Source organism: Salmo trutta, chromosome 20 (assembly GCF_901001165.1).
Source record: "Salmo trutta chromosome 20, fSalTru1.1, whole genome shotgun sequence".
NCBI classification, from domain to species: Eukaryota; Metazoa; Chordata; class Actinopteri; order Salmoniformes; family Salmonidae; genus Salmo; species Salmo trutta.
This window is the reverse complement of record NC_042976.1, coordinates 21,305,538-21,320,851: the sequence shown is the minus strand read 5'-3', so window position 1 is coordinate 21,320,851 and position 15,314 is coordinate 21,305,538. Positions and strand designations below refer to the sequence as shown.

General features: G+C 43.3%; 1 protein-coding gene across 9 annotated transcripts in view; it reads left to right on the top strand.

Moving 5' to 3' along the window:
* Positions 1-4,474, top strand: part of LOC115155674 (mitogen-activated protein kinase kinase kinase kinase 4) — a 95,511-nt gene extending 91,037 nt beyond the window's left edge. For all 9 annotated transcript variants that reach the window (XM_029702544.1, XM_029702543.1, XM_029702548.1 and 6 more), the window contains one exon: positions 1,265-4,474. In XM_029702544.1, the coding sequence (XP_029558404.1) occupies positions 1,265-1,348 (84 nt within the window). In that variant the 3' untranslated portion in view covers positions 1,349-4,474. The remainder of the gene's footprint in view (positions 1-1,264) is intronic.
* Positions 4,475-15,314: the final 10,840 nt, after the last annotated feature.

Sequence of the window (15,314 nt, the reverse complement as noted above, 5' to 3'; positions counted from 1 at the left end):
TGCTGAGAGAAGGACAGTGTAACGTCTAGCCATACTCCTAAGTACTTGTATGAGGTGACTACCTCAAGCTCTAAACCCTCAGAGGTAGTAATCACACCGTTGGGGAGAGGGACATTCTTCTTACCAAACCACATGACCTTTGTTTTAGAGGTGTTCAGAACATGGTTAAGGTCAGAGAAAGCTTGTTTGACACTAAAAAACCTTTGTCGTAGAGCGTTTAACACAGAATCCTGGGAGGGGCCCGCTGAGTAGAAGACTATCGTCTGCATATAAATGGATGAGAGAGCTTCCTACTACTTGAGCTATGTTGTTGATGTAAATTGAGAAGCGCGTGGGGACTAGGATCGAGCCTTGAGGTACTCCCTTGGTGACAGGCAGTGGCTGAGACAGCAGATGTTCTGACTTTATACACTGCACTCGTTGAGAGAGGTAGTTAGCAAACCAGGCCAAAGACCCCTCAGAGACACCAATACTCCTTAGTCGGCCCACAAGAATGGAATGGTCTACTCTATCAAAAGCTTTGCAGTGAGAAACTTTGTAGCGGGGCAGGGGAAAAAGAAGGAGGAGCATCGGGGTTAGTCGCATTGGAAGGGGTGGGAGATGAGGAAATGTTGGACGGGCAATGGCTGAGTCAAATAGCAATCCTGACTTAATGAAGTGGTGATTAAAGAGCTCAGCCATGTGCTCCTTGTCAGTAACAGCCACATCATCAACATTAAGGGACATGGGCAGCTGTGAGGAGGAGGGTTTATTCTCCAGGTCTTTAACTGTTTTCCAGAACTTTTGGGGATTAGACCCACAGAGAGAGAACTGCTCGCCTGAGTGTACTTATTTCTAATTTTCCTGAACTAGAGCCAGTCAGCCTGAGTATGTGTGTGCCAAGCCTTTCGCCAAATGGAATTCTTGAGGTGGAGTAACTCTGCCAGATCACGGTCTAACCAGGTGCTGAACCTGTTTTTAATTCTCATTTTCTTTATGGGGGCGTGTTTGTTAACAATACCACTGAAAATATCAAAAAAGAAGGTCCAAGCGTCTTCGACAGAGGGGATCAAGCTGATTCTATACCAATTTACAGAGGCCGGGTCATGAAGGAAGGCTTGCTCATTAAAGTTTTTTAGCAAGCGTCTGACAAATCAGGACAGGTCGTTTCACTGAGCATCCATTACGAACACAGGCTGTAAAACAGTGATCACTAAGGTCATTACTGATGTCACTGATTTGTTTCATTATTGACTGACGTGTGTGCATGTGTTCCCATCCGCAGGTGTTCTTTGCCTCAGTGCGATCCGGAGGAGCCAGCCAGGTGTACTTTATGACCCTGGGGCGCACCTCTCTGCTCAGCTGGTAGAGAGACTATGCCCCCTCTACACTGGAAACCAACCAACCATGTTTTACCCGACGTTCAGCGATGCCAACGGACAAAAGCCAACCACCTCCGACATAATCATGACCTTCGACCCGGAGCATCGTGCTATATTGAGGATACACAACATCCAGATGACGTCGCCCCAGCCGTGAATACCAGATATGAGAATTGTAAAAAATGAAGTTAATTGATTATAAATCAAATAAAAAAAATGTGAAGAAAGGTGGTGAACAGTTTGCCCCACTTTGGTGCTCAACAGATTGTGGACACACGTCTGTGCGGGGCCGTTGCCCTGAAGGCGTGTGTGTGTGTGTTGTTGTGGTGTGTGTGTGTGTGTGTGTGTGTGTGTGTCTGTGTGTGTCGTTCCTAGTTCCTGACTGTGGTATGGGCTTGAAGTCTACTACTAACTACTCTGTGCATCTTCTGCTCGTATTTCAGGAGCCCCCCTCCCCTCCGCCCCTTTCCTTAGCGAAGGAGGGGCAGGGGGCGGAGCATACAGTGTTAATGCTACAGTAGTGTGTGTCAATGTCTTTCTGTTTGGTTCAATGATTGCTGACTGCAGGGGGGGCAGGGGTTGAAGCTGTCAGTCAGGTAGGAGGCGGGAATAAAGAAGCTGAGCAAGGGAGCCAATTGGTTCTAGGCTCAGTGCTGTCATGACACAGTGTGTGGGAAGGGCCTATGCATTTTACCGTAAGTCTGTTATCTGAGAGGACTCAGCTGGAGTATGTTGATAGTTAGGACAGCTACCATATTTTAATGGGCAAGTTCATGGAAAAGGATTTGAACCAGATGGACTTTGAAATAGTGTTTTTTATTTTATTATGATTCCCTAAAAAAAGTGTAACTATTTGGAGTTAATATTTCTTTTACCTTGGTTTTAAATCACAATGCACATAGCCTCCAGTTTTCTTTGCTTTTATTCCAACCCACAACACATGCAATGCTTTAGGAGTCAGAGAGTGGGTGGGTAAAACATTTAAATAGTATCTATGTATAATAAATATTAATTTAATATCATTCATAGTTTCAATGGTCATGTTAGTGGAATCCTCAGTCCAACATGACGCTGTGATCCGGCTTGGACCATCAGAGTCCAGGATGGAGGACATTGTCCTGATGTGAATAGACAGATATAATAAAAGAGAGTGGAGGAGAAGGTTCAGGTCATATACAGTATGTGTGTGGTTGTAAAGGGGCCAATAGATGAGAGAGGAGGAGTGTCAATGTAAGTTTTTGTAGCAGAAAGGTTACACATGGTCAGCAAAACTCAATGGACTCATAGTCGGTGGAGGGGAAAAAACGGTGGTGTTTTCTTGTTTTTCATTAATATCTTTTTATGAATGCAATGCACAAAGTGTCAAGAATGTAGAAAGAAATATACTGTGTGGTGGTCAAAGGCATGATCATTTTATTTTTGTTCCTTGTCACAAGTGATCAATTTCAAGTTGACACAAGTGAATATTAAGCAATGGAGGCTCTAAGGAAGATGTCGGTTTTGGGGGCAATTCTGAATCGTTTCTGAGACTAGGTTGTGACACCTTTCACAAACTCAATGTTTTAAAGTGAATCGGGGCTTGAGCGTTGCTAGGCTACAGTAGTTTCCTGTGGGGAAAGTATGCTCACAGTAGCTTAATCAACCTGATGCGCTAACAGGGCTTAGACCTCAGTGTTTAACTGTAAACAACATTGCCAGGCTCAATAAAGAAGTCTTAAGCTCTACTTCTTGTCCTTCTCGTGTGATGTGTCAGCTTGTTAATGGAAGGCAAAACAAAACAGCTATTTCAAATCAGAGGAGAGCAGACTGGTCATCAGGAGCCAGAACATGGGTGATGGGTGATTCTACAGCTCTCTGAAGGTGTTCACCACAGAAACCCACTTTGGGAAGAATCTTTTTTGTTGTTGTTCACTGTTAAAGGGTATAGTCTGTAATTCTGTACATCTGAAGACTATTCAATACACTGCAATATTCCCTGCCACGGCTCTCTCACGACAGGGTATCCCACCTGCCTAAACCATGGTGACAAACAACAATAATATTATTTTCCTGAGGTGGATTACCCTACTTTTCCCAAGGAACACAAATGTGTTTTAAGGGTGATGATGGATCAAAGCTATTTCACCCAAGGGGACAGATTCTCTACTCTAACTGTGTCAGACTCCATGGTGGGTCAATCACTCTCTGAGTTGGGTCTTTCTCCTACTAACTGTCATGCCATTCATTGTGTGTAGGGCTGTGGGAAAGGCACTGAAAATTATACATCACAGAATTGTTTCACAAGCCAACCTTTTTTATATATGGAAAAAGAAACCAGTTTGAAAAGCGAACCCCAATGCTGTATGTGTGTGTGTTGAATAGCCCTCCCCCCCCCCAGCGCTGTCCCACAATGTCTTTCTGGTTACATCAAGGCCTTCATGAGTGGCATAAGTGAGTTTATTAAGGTTATGGTTATTGATATTCTATTAATGGAAAAACGGACAACAATTTCTTCGCAATCTGAAAAGCAGTTGCTTGCTGATTTTATGTTTTATAAAAGTGCCAAGATGGCAACATTAAAAGTGTAAAAGGAATGACGAAACCACTATGTTGATAAATATACTTTTTTAAGATCTCACTTGAAGCATTAAGTTTTAGACTTAGTTAAGAAGCTTAACAATAGTTTATGTACTCTGCAGTGGTTGAATATTATAACGCTCATGTTAGGTTGAGAAAATGGCAATGTTTACAGAGGCAATGTTTTGTTACACTAATGTGTATCATGATATTCGTTTTTTTAGCTTGTTTTATATTGAACATTATTTTCGTCAATAATCCTAAATTATGCCATTTTTTTTGTTTTTGTTTTTCTCAAACAACTCAAAACACAATAAAGAATACACATGCAACATTTGATTTTCCAGATGATCCCATAACGTCGTTCCCAGCATTGTGGGGACATTGTAGAGACATAAAGTCCGTTCCTTGCAGGCTTGGATGTCAGTCAGGCTTGGGTGTTTTTCTCCAGTGTTTCTGCCATGCTACTCTAACTTATGTGCTCTCTGTGTATGACAGGAAGTCTTGTATTTTCCTGAAGGTCTTTTCTCTTTGAATAAACTCTAAAGTAATTTAAAGATTTACTGTAGTCTTTTGTCTGAACTGAAATATTTTCTACAACAAATACATTATATACAAAAGTATATGGGCAGCCCTTCAAATTAGTGGATTTGGCTATTTCAGCCACACCCATTGCTGACGGGTATAATAAAATCGAGCACACAGTCATGCAATCTCCATAGACAAACATTGGCAGTGACTTTCAATGTGGCACTGTCATAGGATGCCACCTTTCCAAAAAGTCAGTTTGTATAATTTCTGCCCTGCTAGAGTTGCCCCGTTGAACTGTAAGTTATGTTATTGTGAAGTGGAAACGTCTAGATTCTAGAAGTAACAACGTCTCAGCCGCGAAGTGGTACAGTAGGCAACACCAGCTCACAGAACAGGACCGCAGAGCAGACACTGAACATCCCTTTGAGCATGGTGAAGTTATTCATTACACTTTGGATGGTGTATCAATACACCCAGTCACGACAAAGATAGAGGCGTCCTTCCTAACTCAGTTGACAGAGCGGAAGGAAACCACTCAGGTATTTCACCATTTGGCCAATGGTGACTTTAAAACAGTTACAGAGTTTAATAGCTGTGATAGGAGAAAACTGAGGATGGATCAACAACATTGTAGTTACTCCACAATACTAACCTAAATGACAGAGTGAAAAGGAGGCCTGCACAGAATAAAAATATTCCAAAACATGCATCCTGTTTGCAACAAGGCACTAAAATAAAACTACAAAAAATGTAGCAGAGAAATTAACTTTTATGTCCTGAATACAAAGCGTTATGTTTGGGACAAATCCAACACATCACATCACTGAGTACCACATCATATTTTCAAGCATGGTGGTGGCTGCATCATGTTATGGGTATGTTTGTCATCAGCAAGGACTAGGGAATTTTTTAGGATACAAATAAACTGAGTAGAGCTAAGCACAGGCAAAATCCTAGATGAAAACCTGGTTCGGTCTGCTTTCCACCAGACACTGGGAGACAAATTCACCTTTCAGCAGGACAATAACCTAAATCACAAGGCCAAATATACACTGGAGTTGCTTACCAAGACGACATTGAATGTTCCTGACTGGCCTAGTTACAGTTTTAACTTAAATCGGCTTGAAAATCTATGGCAAGACTTGGCTGTCATGCAATGATCAACAACCAACTTGACAGAGTTTGAATAATTTAAAAAAGATGAGCAAATATTATACAGTCCAGGTATGCAAAGCTCTTAGGGACGTACCTATAAAGACTCAGCTGTAATTGCTGCCAAAGGTGATTCTATAGTGTATTTACTCAGAGGTCTAAATACGTTCGTAAAATAGATGTTTCTGTATTTTATTTGCAAGACATTTGCAAAGATTTCAAAAAACATGTTTTAATTTTGTAATAATAGAGTTTTGTGTGTAGATGGGTTAGGGAAAAAAATATTTAATCCATTTCGAGTTCAGGCTGTAACAACAAGATGTGCACACGCTAACAAGCTTGATTTGATTTGGTACATACAAAATATACACTAGGGCATGTGTTGGCTTGTACTGTACAAATGTAATCTGAGGGAATTGAGACAGTTTGTTTTTATATTTTCCCAACTTGAGTTTAATTAACTGCTCTGTATTAGTGGTAGTGGTAGACTCAGACAGTGGGTATAACAGTTTACATATATGTTATTTTTCTCTTCCCTTTGACATCTTCTAACAAAGCAAAAACAGGTTTATGTGTAGATTACTGAGGATTTTTTTTATTTAATCAATTTTAGAAGTCTGTAACATAACAACATTTGGAAATAGTCAATGGGTCTGAATACTTTCCGAAGGCACTGTATGTGTGTGGTCATTCACCTGCCAAGGATCCTGGGGGATTTGATGGGCGTATGATACCGAAAAAACCAACAACCACAGTTTAGTCACCTGGTGGACATGCACATGGTCTCACACGTACGCACGCACACGGACACACACAGCTAAGAGAGTTAAGTTGAATTTGCAGTAATCCACATACACACACAATGCTTCTCAAACAGAGGAGGCTGGTGGGAGGAGCTATAGGACAGGCTCATTGTAATGGCTGTAATGGCATTAATGGAAGGGTATCAAAAATATGGAAACCATGTTTGACTCCGTTCCATAAATTCAATTCCAGCCATTACAAGGAGCCTGTCCTCCTATACCTCCTCCCATTAAACTCCTCTGTCCTCAAATCACTGTTGTCTTGTATTCTATTGCGTCTTTCCGGTGTGTAAGGGAACTGGATTTCTCAATCTGCTGTTTTATTTTACTCAGTGTGACGGTATAACATGCATGTTCATAAAGCAAGCGTGATGATGTCAGAAGATATCAAAGGGAAGAGGAAAATAACTTATATGTAAAACGTTATACCGACTGTCTTAGTCTACTACTACCACTACAACTACTACTAATGCAGAGCAGTCAATTAAACTGAAGTTGGGAAAATATAAAAACATAAACTGTCTCAATTTCCTCAGATTACATCTGTACAGTACAAGCCAAACACATACCCTAGTGTATCTTTTGTATGTACCAAATGAAATCAAGCTTGTCAGTGTGTGCATGTGTGTGTTTGTTTTGGTAGTGATGAGGTGTCTTCATCATTAGCTGAGCTGAACTGTTGATCTCACTGGGAAACATCTGGAAGGAAACCTTAGAGTGAGATAGGTTCCCTCAAGTGACTAATCTGACTGACAGTCACACATAAGGAAGGGACCTGTCACACTCACTCTGTCACAGTATCAAATCAAATCAAATGTTATTTGTCACATGCGCCGAATACAACAGGTGTAGACCTTATCATGAAATTCTTACTTATAGGCCCTTAACCAACAATGCCGTTTTAAGAAAAATAAGAGGTAAGAAGCTGTTTAGAAGCCTTTTGGACCCAGACTTGACGCTCTGGTACCGCTTGCCATGAGGTAGTAGAGAGAACAGTCTATGACTAGGGTGGCTGGAGTCTTTGACAATTTTTAGGGCCTTCCTCTGACACCGCCTGGTATAGAGGTCCTGGATGGGAGGAAGCTTGGCCCCAGTGATGTACTGGGCCGTACGCACTACCCTCTGTAGTGCCTTGCGGTCGGAGGCCAAGCAGTTGCCATACCAAGCAATACAACCAGTCAGGATGCTCTCGATGGTGCAGCTGTATACCTTTTTGAGGATTTGTATTTGTATTTGTACTTTTTAGGGATCACCATTTGCTGCTGCCAAGGCAGCAGCCACTCTTCCTGGGTTCCAAACACATTAAAGCACTTACATTACATATAAAACAAAAGATTAAACAGTACATCATATACATTATTACACCACTACATATCTACAATACAAAATGTACAATACAAAATGTATAATACCACCATACAACAATATTACAATGTATGCATATGCGTGTGTCTGTACCTTCGTGTGTATCTCTTCACAGTCCCCGCTGTTCCATAAGGTGCCATTTTTACCTGTTTTTTAAATCTGTTGTACATATAGTCGTGGCCAAAAGTTTTGAGAATGACACAAATATTAATTTCCACAAAGTTTGCTGCTTCAGTGTCTTTAGATATTTTTGTCAGATGTTCCTATGGAATACTGAAGTATAATTATAAGCATTTCATAAGTGTCAAAGGCTTTTATTGACAATTACATGAAGTTGATGCTGTAACGTCCGTCGTTAAAGGTAGACCAAGGCGCAGCGTGGGTTGGGTTCATTATATTTTATTAAATGGTGAACCAGCAAAAAACAAAACAATGAACACAACGAATGAAAAGTTTTGCAGGCTACTCATAGCAACACAAAAACAAGATCCCACAAACACAGGTGGAAAAAAGGCTGCCTAAGTATGGTTCCTAATCAGAGACAACGATAGACAGCTGCCTCTGGTTAGGAACCATACTCGACCCAACACAAAGAAATACAAAACATAGAATGCCCACCCCACACCCTGACCTAACCACATAGAGAAACAAACCCTCTCTCTCAGGTCAGGGTGTGACAGTACCCCCCCCCCCCCCCCCCCCCAGGTACGGACTCCCGGCTGCAAACCTGAACCTATAGGGGAGGGTCCGGGTGGGCATCTATACTTGGCGGCGGCTCTGGTTCGGGGCATAGCCCCACACCGCCCGCTGATCCCCCCGCTTCTGTGTCGCCGGAGGAACCAGACCGTGGATCAGCGCCGGAGGCTCTGAACTGCCGACCGCCGCTGAAGACTCTGGGCTGCAGGCCGCCGCTGAAGACTCGGGGCTGCAGACCGCCGCTGAAAACTCCGGGCTGCAGACCGCCGCTGAAGACTCCGGTCTGCAGACCGCCGCTGAAGATTCCGGGCTGCAGACCGCCGCTGAAGACTCCAGACTGGGGAGCGTCGCCGGAGGCTCCGGGCTGAGGAGCGTCGCCGGAGGCTCCGGACTGGTGAGCGTCGCTGGAGGCTCCGGATTGGAGAGCGTCTCTGTAGGTTCCGGACTGGGGACCTTTGCTGCAGGCTCCGTGCCATGGATCATCACTACTGGTTCTGCGCCATGGATCATCACTGGAGGCTTTGTGCCATGGATCATCACTGGAGGCTCCGGGCCATGGATTATCACTGGAGGCTTTGTGCCATGGATCATCCCTACAGGCTCTGGGCCATGGATCATCACTGGAGACTTCATGCCATGGATCATCCCTACAGGCTCCGGGCCATGGATCATCACTGGAGGCTTCGTGCCATGGATTATCACTACAGGCTCCGGGCCATGGATCATCACTGGAGGCTTCGTGCCATGGATTATCACTGGTGGCTTCGTGCCATGGATTATCACTGGAGGCTTGGTGCCATGGATTATCACTGGAGGCTTCCTACGGGGAGCTGGAACCGGTCTCACCAGACTGGGGAGACGCACAGGAGACTGGGTGCGCAGAGCAGGCACAGGGCACACTGTGCCGTGGAGGTGCACCGGAGGTCTGGAGCTCAGGGCTGGCACACCCCGTCCTGGATGGATGGTCACTGTAGCCCAGCAAGGGCAGGGCGCTGGTACAGGACGAAATGTGCGGCGCTGGTGAACGGGGGGTACCGTGCGTAGAGCAGGCGCAGGATAACCTGGGCCGTTGAGACGCACTGGAGACCAGATACGCTGAGCCGGCGCACTTCTTCCTGGCTGACGGCCAACTCTAGCATGGCAACGGTGAGGAGCTTGTACCAAGCGCACCGGGCTTTGAGTGCGCATGGGCGACACAGTGTGCTTCACCGCATACCACGGTGCTTGTTCAGTCACTCGATCCCCACGGTAAGTACGGGGAGTTGGCTCAGGTCTTAAAACCGCCTTAGCCAATCTACCCGTGTGCCCCCCCCCCCCCATTTTTTTTTGCTGCTGCCTCTCGGGCCTCCGTTGTTGCTGTACCTGCCTCGCTGCTTCCACTTGTTCCCATGGGAGGCGATCCCTTCCAGGCTGGATCTCCTCCCACGTCCAGGATCCTTTGCCATCCAGGATGTCCTCCCATGTCCAGTCCATCGGCCCACGCTGCTTGGTCCTTTGGTGGTGGGATCTTCTGTAACGTCCATCATTAAAGGTAGACCAAGGCGCAGCGTGGGTTGGGTTCATCATATTTTATTAAACGGTGAACCAGCAAAAAACAAAACAATGAACAACACAACGAACGAAAAGCTTTGCAGGCTACTCACAGCAACACAAAAACAAGATCCCACAAACACAGGTGGAAAAAAGGCTGCCTAAGTATGGTTCCTAATCAGAGACAACGATAGACAGCTGCCTCTGGTTAGGAACCATACTCGGCCCAACACAAAGAAATACAAAACATAGAATAGCCACCCCACACCCTGACCTAACCACATAGAGAAACAAACCCTCTCTCTCAGGTCAGGGCGTGACAGATGCAAAGAGTCAACATTTGCAGTGTTGACCATTCTTTTTCAAAACCTCTGCAATCCGCCCTGGCATGCTGTCCATTAACTTCTGGACCACATCCTGACTGATGGCAGCCCATTCTTGCATAATCAATGCAAAATATCGATGTTTTGTTCCCCGAGCCACTTAGTTATCACTTTTGCCTTATGGCAAGGTGCTCCATCATGCTGGAAAAGGCATTGTTCATCACCAAACTGTTCCTGAATGGTTGGGAGAAGTTGCTCTCGGAGGATGTGTTGGTACCATTCTTTATTCATGGCTGTGTTCTTAGGCAAAATTGTGAGTGAGCCCACTCCCTTGGCTGAGAAGCAACCCCACACATGAATGGTCTCAGGAGGCTTTACTGTTGGCATGACACAGGACTGATGGTAGCGCTCACCATGTCTTCTCCGGACAAGCTTTTTTCCGGATGCCCCAAACAATCGGAAAGGGGATTCATCAGAGAAAATGACTTTACCCCAGTCCTCAGCAGACCAATCCCTGTACCTTTTGCAGAATATCAGTCTGTCCCTGATGTTTTTCCTGGAGAGAAGTGGCTTCTTTGCTGCCCTTCTTGACACCAGGCCATCCTCCAAAAGTCTTCACATAACTGTGCGTGCAGATGCACTCTCACCTGCCTGCTGTCATTCCTGAGCAAGCTTTGTACTGGTGGTGCCTCGATCCCGCAGCTGAATAAACTTTAGGAGACGGTCCTGGCACTTGCTGGACTTTCTTGGGTGCCCTGAAGCCTTCTTCACAACAATTGAACCGCTCTCCTTGAAGTTCTTGATGTTCTGATAAATGGTTGATTTAGGTGCAATCTTACTGGCAGCAATATCCTTGCCTGTGAAGCCCTTTTTATGCAAAGCAATGATGACGGCACATGTTTCCTTGCAGGTAACCATGGTTGACAGAGGAAGAGCAATGATTCCAAGCACCAGCCTCCTTTTGAAGCTTCCAGTCTGTTATTCAAACTCAATCAGCATGACAGAGGGATCTCTAGCCTTGTCCGTGTCAACACTCACACCTGTGTTAACGAGACTGACATGATGTCAGCTGGTCCTTTTGTGGCAGGGCTGAAATGCAGTGGAAATGTTTTTTGGGGGATTCAGTTCATTTGCATGGCAAAGAGGGACTTTGCAATTATTTGCAATTCATCTGATCACTCTTCATAACATTCTGGAGTATATGCAAATTGCCATCATACAAACTGAGGCAGCAGACTATGTGAAAATTAATATTTGTGTCATTCTCAAAACTTTTGGCCTCAACTGTACACACCACATCTGTGAGAGAGCTTTAATAAATTGTGCCCAGTACATTCTATACAATTTATTTGATGTCTTTATCTACTTAAAACAATTTCCCACCAAAATGTTCCTTTATTCATTCATTCAGGATTGTTGAAAGTATATATTTTCAGATTTAACAATCATCCATTGAGATGAGCTATAAGTATTAAACTAATATTTATGAATGCAGGTATTTATGAACAGCTTACTGACATTTATTGTTAAATGTTTTATAAATGGTGAGCCGAATAGCTTATATGATTTATTAAAGCACATTGCTCAAACTTCAGTTTGGAGAAGATGGAGAAGATGATTGTGTCCTAGCTCTTTTGTTATGGCTAGCTTACACACAGGTAGGCCTTTAGCTGTGACTGGTAACCTGCTTTACTGTAATCCAATGTGATCATAGGCCATTTCAAAGAAAGTGTGGTTAGGAGGACTGGAGATTCTAAAATCAAATGGGGGAAAATCCAGCTGAGGTTGTTTCACACCTGAAGAAAACATTCTCCAACATTGTCTTGTCAAACTGAAGAATCTTCCTTAAAATCACACTTCAGTCAACCTGAAACCACTCAGTGTGAAACAAAGTGAAGAGGAGGACCTTGGGTTTATCATCTCTAAGAAGATACATAGATTCATGTAAGTACTGTAATTGCTACTGCAAACTGTTGGTACACTTAGGCTTAATATGTAGCATGAAGGTAGCCATTAGGAAGGATTAACAGCAGGTTTAAAGTTAGTTCTGATAAAAGAGTAACGCTTTATAGATTTTAGAATGGTCCAGCAGTTACCAAGTCAGAACAGTAGGCTAAGTTATGAGGGCGAAAGGGACCAAATTATTAGGGTGAGGCACATGGGTTACTAACAGCTTACTACACAACATACACTTAGTTTTACTTTCTTAGATACAGTATACATATCTCCCTGGCATATTACATAATTTATGCAGCAGCATACAAGACATGTTTGGACTCACACTAACTAGCATTAGTGCAATGACTGGAAGTCTATGGGTATCTGCTAGCATAGATTCCCTACACTATTCATTGTTTCTTTTCTCACATAAACTGAAATTAAGCAAACAGTGTCGAATTTTAGCAACCAAGAACTGACAGAGCGATTTCCACTAGATAACATAGACACAAAGTCATAACAGCTTTCCCATTTTAACAACAGATGCCGCTCCGGCGAGAGAGAACAAACAATAAGCGAATATCACAGCCAATCACAACGCTGGTGGGTAAGTACAGTAATACTGTGAAACACTATCATTCTACTATTACTTCAGATATATTATGGACATTTTCTGAAATTACGATACAAAAAGAATCCCATGTGTAGCACCTTTAACCAGTGATAACTAGAGAAGTAACTTTAAAGCTAGAATTCTTAATTGAAATGCCCCCCCCCCCCCCCCTCCACCTGAGGGGTGGGCCTGGAGAAATGTAAACACTCAAATTCATAGACACAGCTTTCGATGCAAGAACTGACCATCCATAATATCAACATTTGAGTTTTAGCCGTGTTTTGAGGCTATACAGTGTTTGTTTACATTTACATTGTTTACAAACATTGGAGTAAAACAAGCTTGTATTTGGTTCTGAGGGTGTACGACAGTTGAACTAAGCTCATGAGGAATTTATAAGTTATATCCTTTAAGAGTCAATGGGTATACAGTATATCATTAATTTATGACTATATCATGAATGTATGCTAAGAATGTGTTAGTTGTTGCTGCCAGTTAGTACTCTGTATGATCATGGAGTAAAAAGCATGGGCCATGCACGTATTAAAGAGAGAGTGTGCAGAGTTGTGGCTCTGCATGAGTAACCTGCTAAAGTCAACTGTGTCAACCCCAGGAGTGGAATTTTCGAGGGTGTTTAGTGGTGTGTGTGGTTGACTTCTGAGTAAAGTGTTGACTAGGGTTCAGTCAGGTAGTGACATTTAGAGTTTTTTTTTAATTGTATTTTGTACTGCCTTGATGTTCTTCTCCGTTACGTTCTTTGTGAGTCACATTATCTTGTTTTGCATTTCACGTTATAATCCCTTCTGTTGCGTATGAAAGTAGTGTAGTGGATCATGCACAAAGTAGCCTACACAATCACAAAGCATGTAAAATATAGTTGATAAACTAGTTTCAGTGGAATATCATCTGCAGGCAGCAAGAGCACTCAGCTCTTAACTGGTTGTCGCATGGAGCAGCTCACAGAAGAATGACATCGGTATCCGGTAGGTAGGAAATACGTTTCTACGTATGATATCTACCAGTAAATGCTAACTATGGCAACAATGGGTATGCAAATCAGGTATTGAACAAGTTTTGTCCTTAGTCTTGGTTAGTAGGCTATTTGCAATGTGCAATCCATTCACCATGCACTGTTTGCATGAACATTTCTAAAGGGTTTCCCCCAAAAACTTTCCATTTAAATGTTGACTGCAATGTAGGCCTACCTGACAGAATTATATAATGCTGAGTTGTGTCAATGGGGAAGTCATTTGTTTTTCTCAATTGAATTAAAGGGAAACTACACCCACACAAAAATATTTTAGATTTTTCCCCAGACCTCAATGGTGTCCTGATGTGGTTTAAGCATTGTTATGGACTTTTTATTTTTAAAAAGTGTGATTTTGAGAGTGAAAATCTGAAAAATATATAGGAAAACATAGGATTTTTTCACACAGGGTGCCTTCACAAGACCCACTTCTCCAGGCACCACTGCACCACTGAATAGGGCCGATGGAAAGACAGTAGTCAATTCACTCGAACATAATAAGCCAGTAGGTCCCAATCATAACAATACAAAAACACAACCATTAGGTTAAGTGTACAACCATTAGCCCAATCTAAATGTACAACTATTACTTCCCATTGCAAAAAACATTTCACATTTAGCACACAAAGTAACTGGAGATCTTTAGTTTAAATGCAACAATGTTTCACACACATACACTACATGACCAAAAGTATGTGGACACCTGCTTGTCGAACATCTCATTCCAAAATTCTGGGCATTGATGAGGAATTGTTCCCCTTTTTGCTGCTATAACAGCCTCCACTCTTCTGGGAAGGCTTTCCGCTAGATGTTGGAACATTGCTGCAGGGACTTGATTCCATTCAGCCAAAAGAGCATTAGTGAGGTCTGGCACTGATGTTGGGCGATTAGGCCTGGCTCGCAGCCAACGTTCCAATTCATCCTAAAGGTGTTTGACGGGTTGAAGTCAGGGCTCTGTGCAGGCCAGTCAAGTTCTTCCACACCGATCTCGACAAACCATTTCTGTATGGACCTCGCTTTGTGCACGGGGGCATTGTCATGATGAAAGTTGAAAGCACAGAAATGTCTAGAATGCCATTGTATGCTGTAGCATTAAGATTTCTCTTCAGTGGAACTAAGGGGCCTACCCGAATCATGAAAAACAGTCCCAGACCACTATTCCTCCTCCACCAAACTTTACAGTTGGCACTATGCATTGGGGCAGGTGACGTTCGTCCGTCGGACTGCCAGATGGGGAAGCGTGATTCATCACTCCAGAGAACACGTTTCACTGCTCCAGAATCCAATGGCGGCAAACTTTACACCACTCCAGCCGACTCTTGACATTGCGGTGATCTTAGTCTTTTGTGCAGCTGCTCAGCCATGGAAACCCATTTCATGAAGCTTCTGACGAACATTTATTGTGCTAACGTTGCTTCC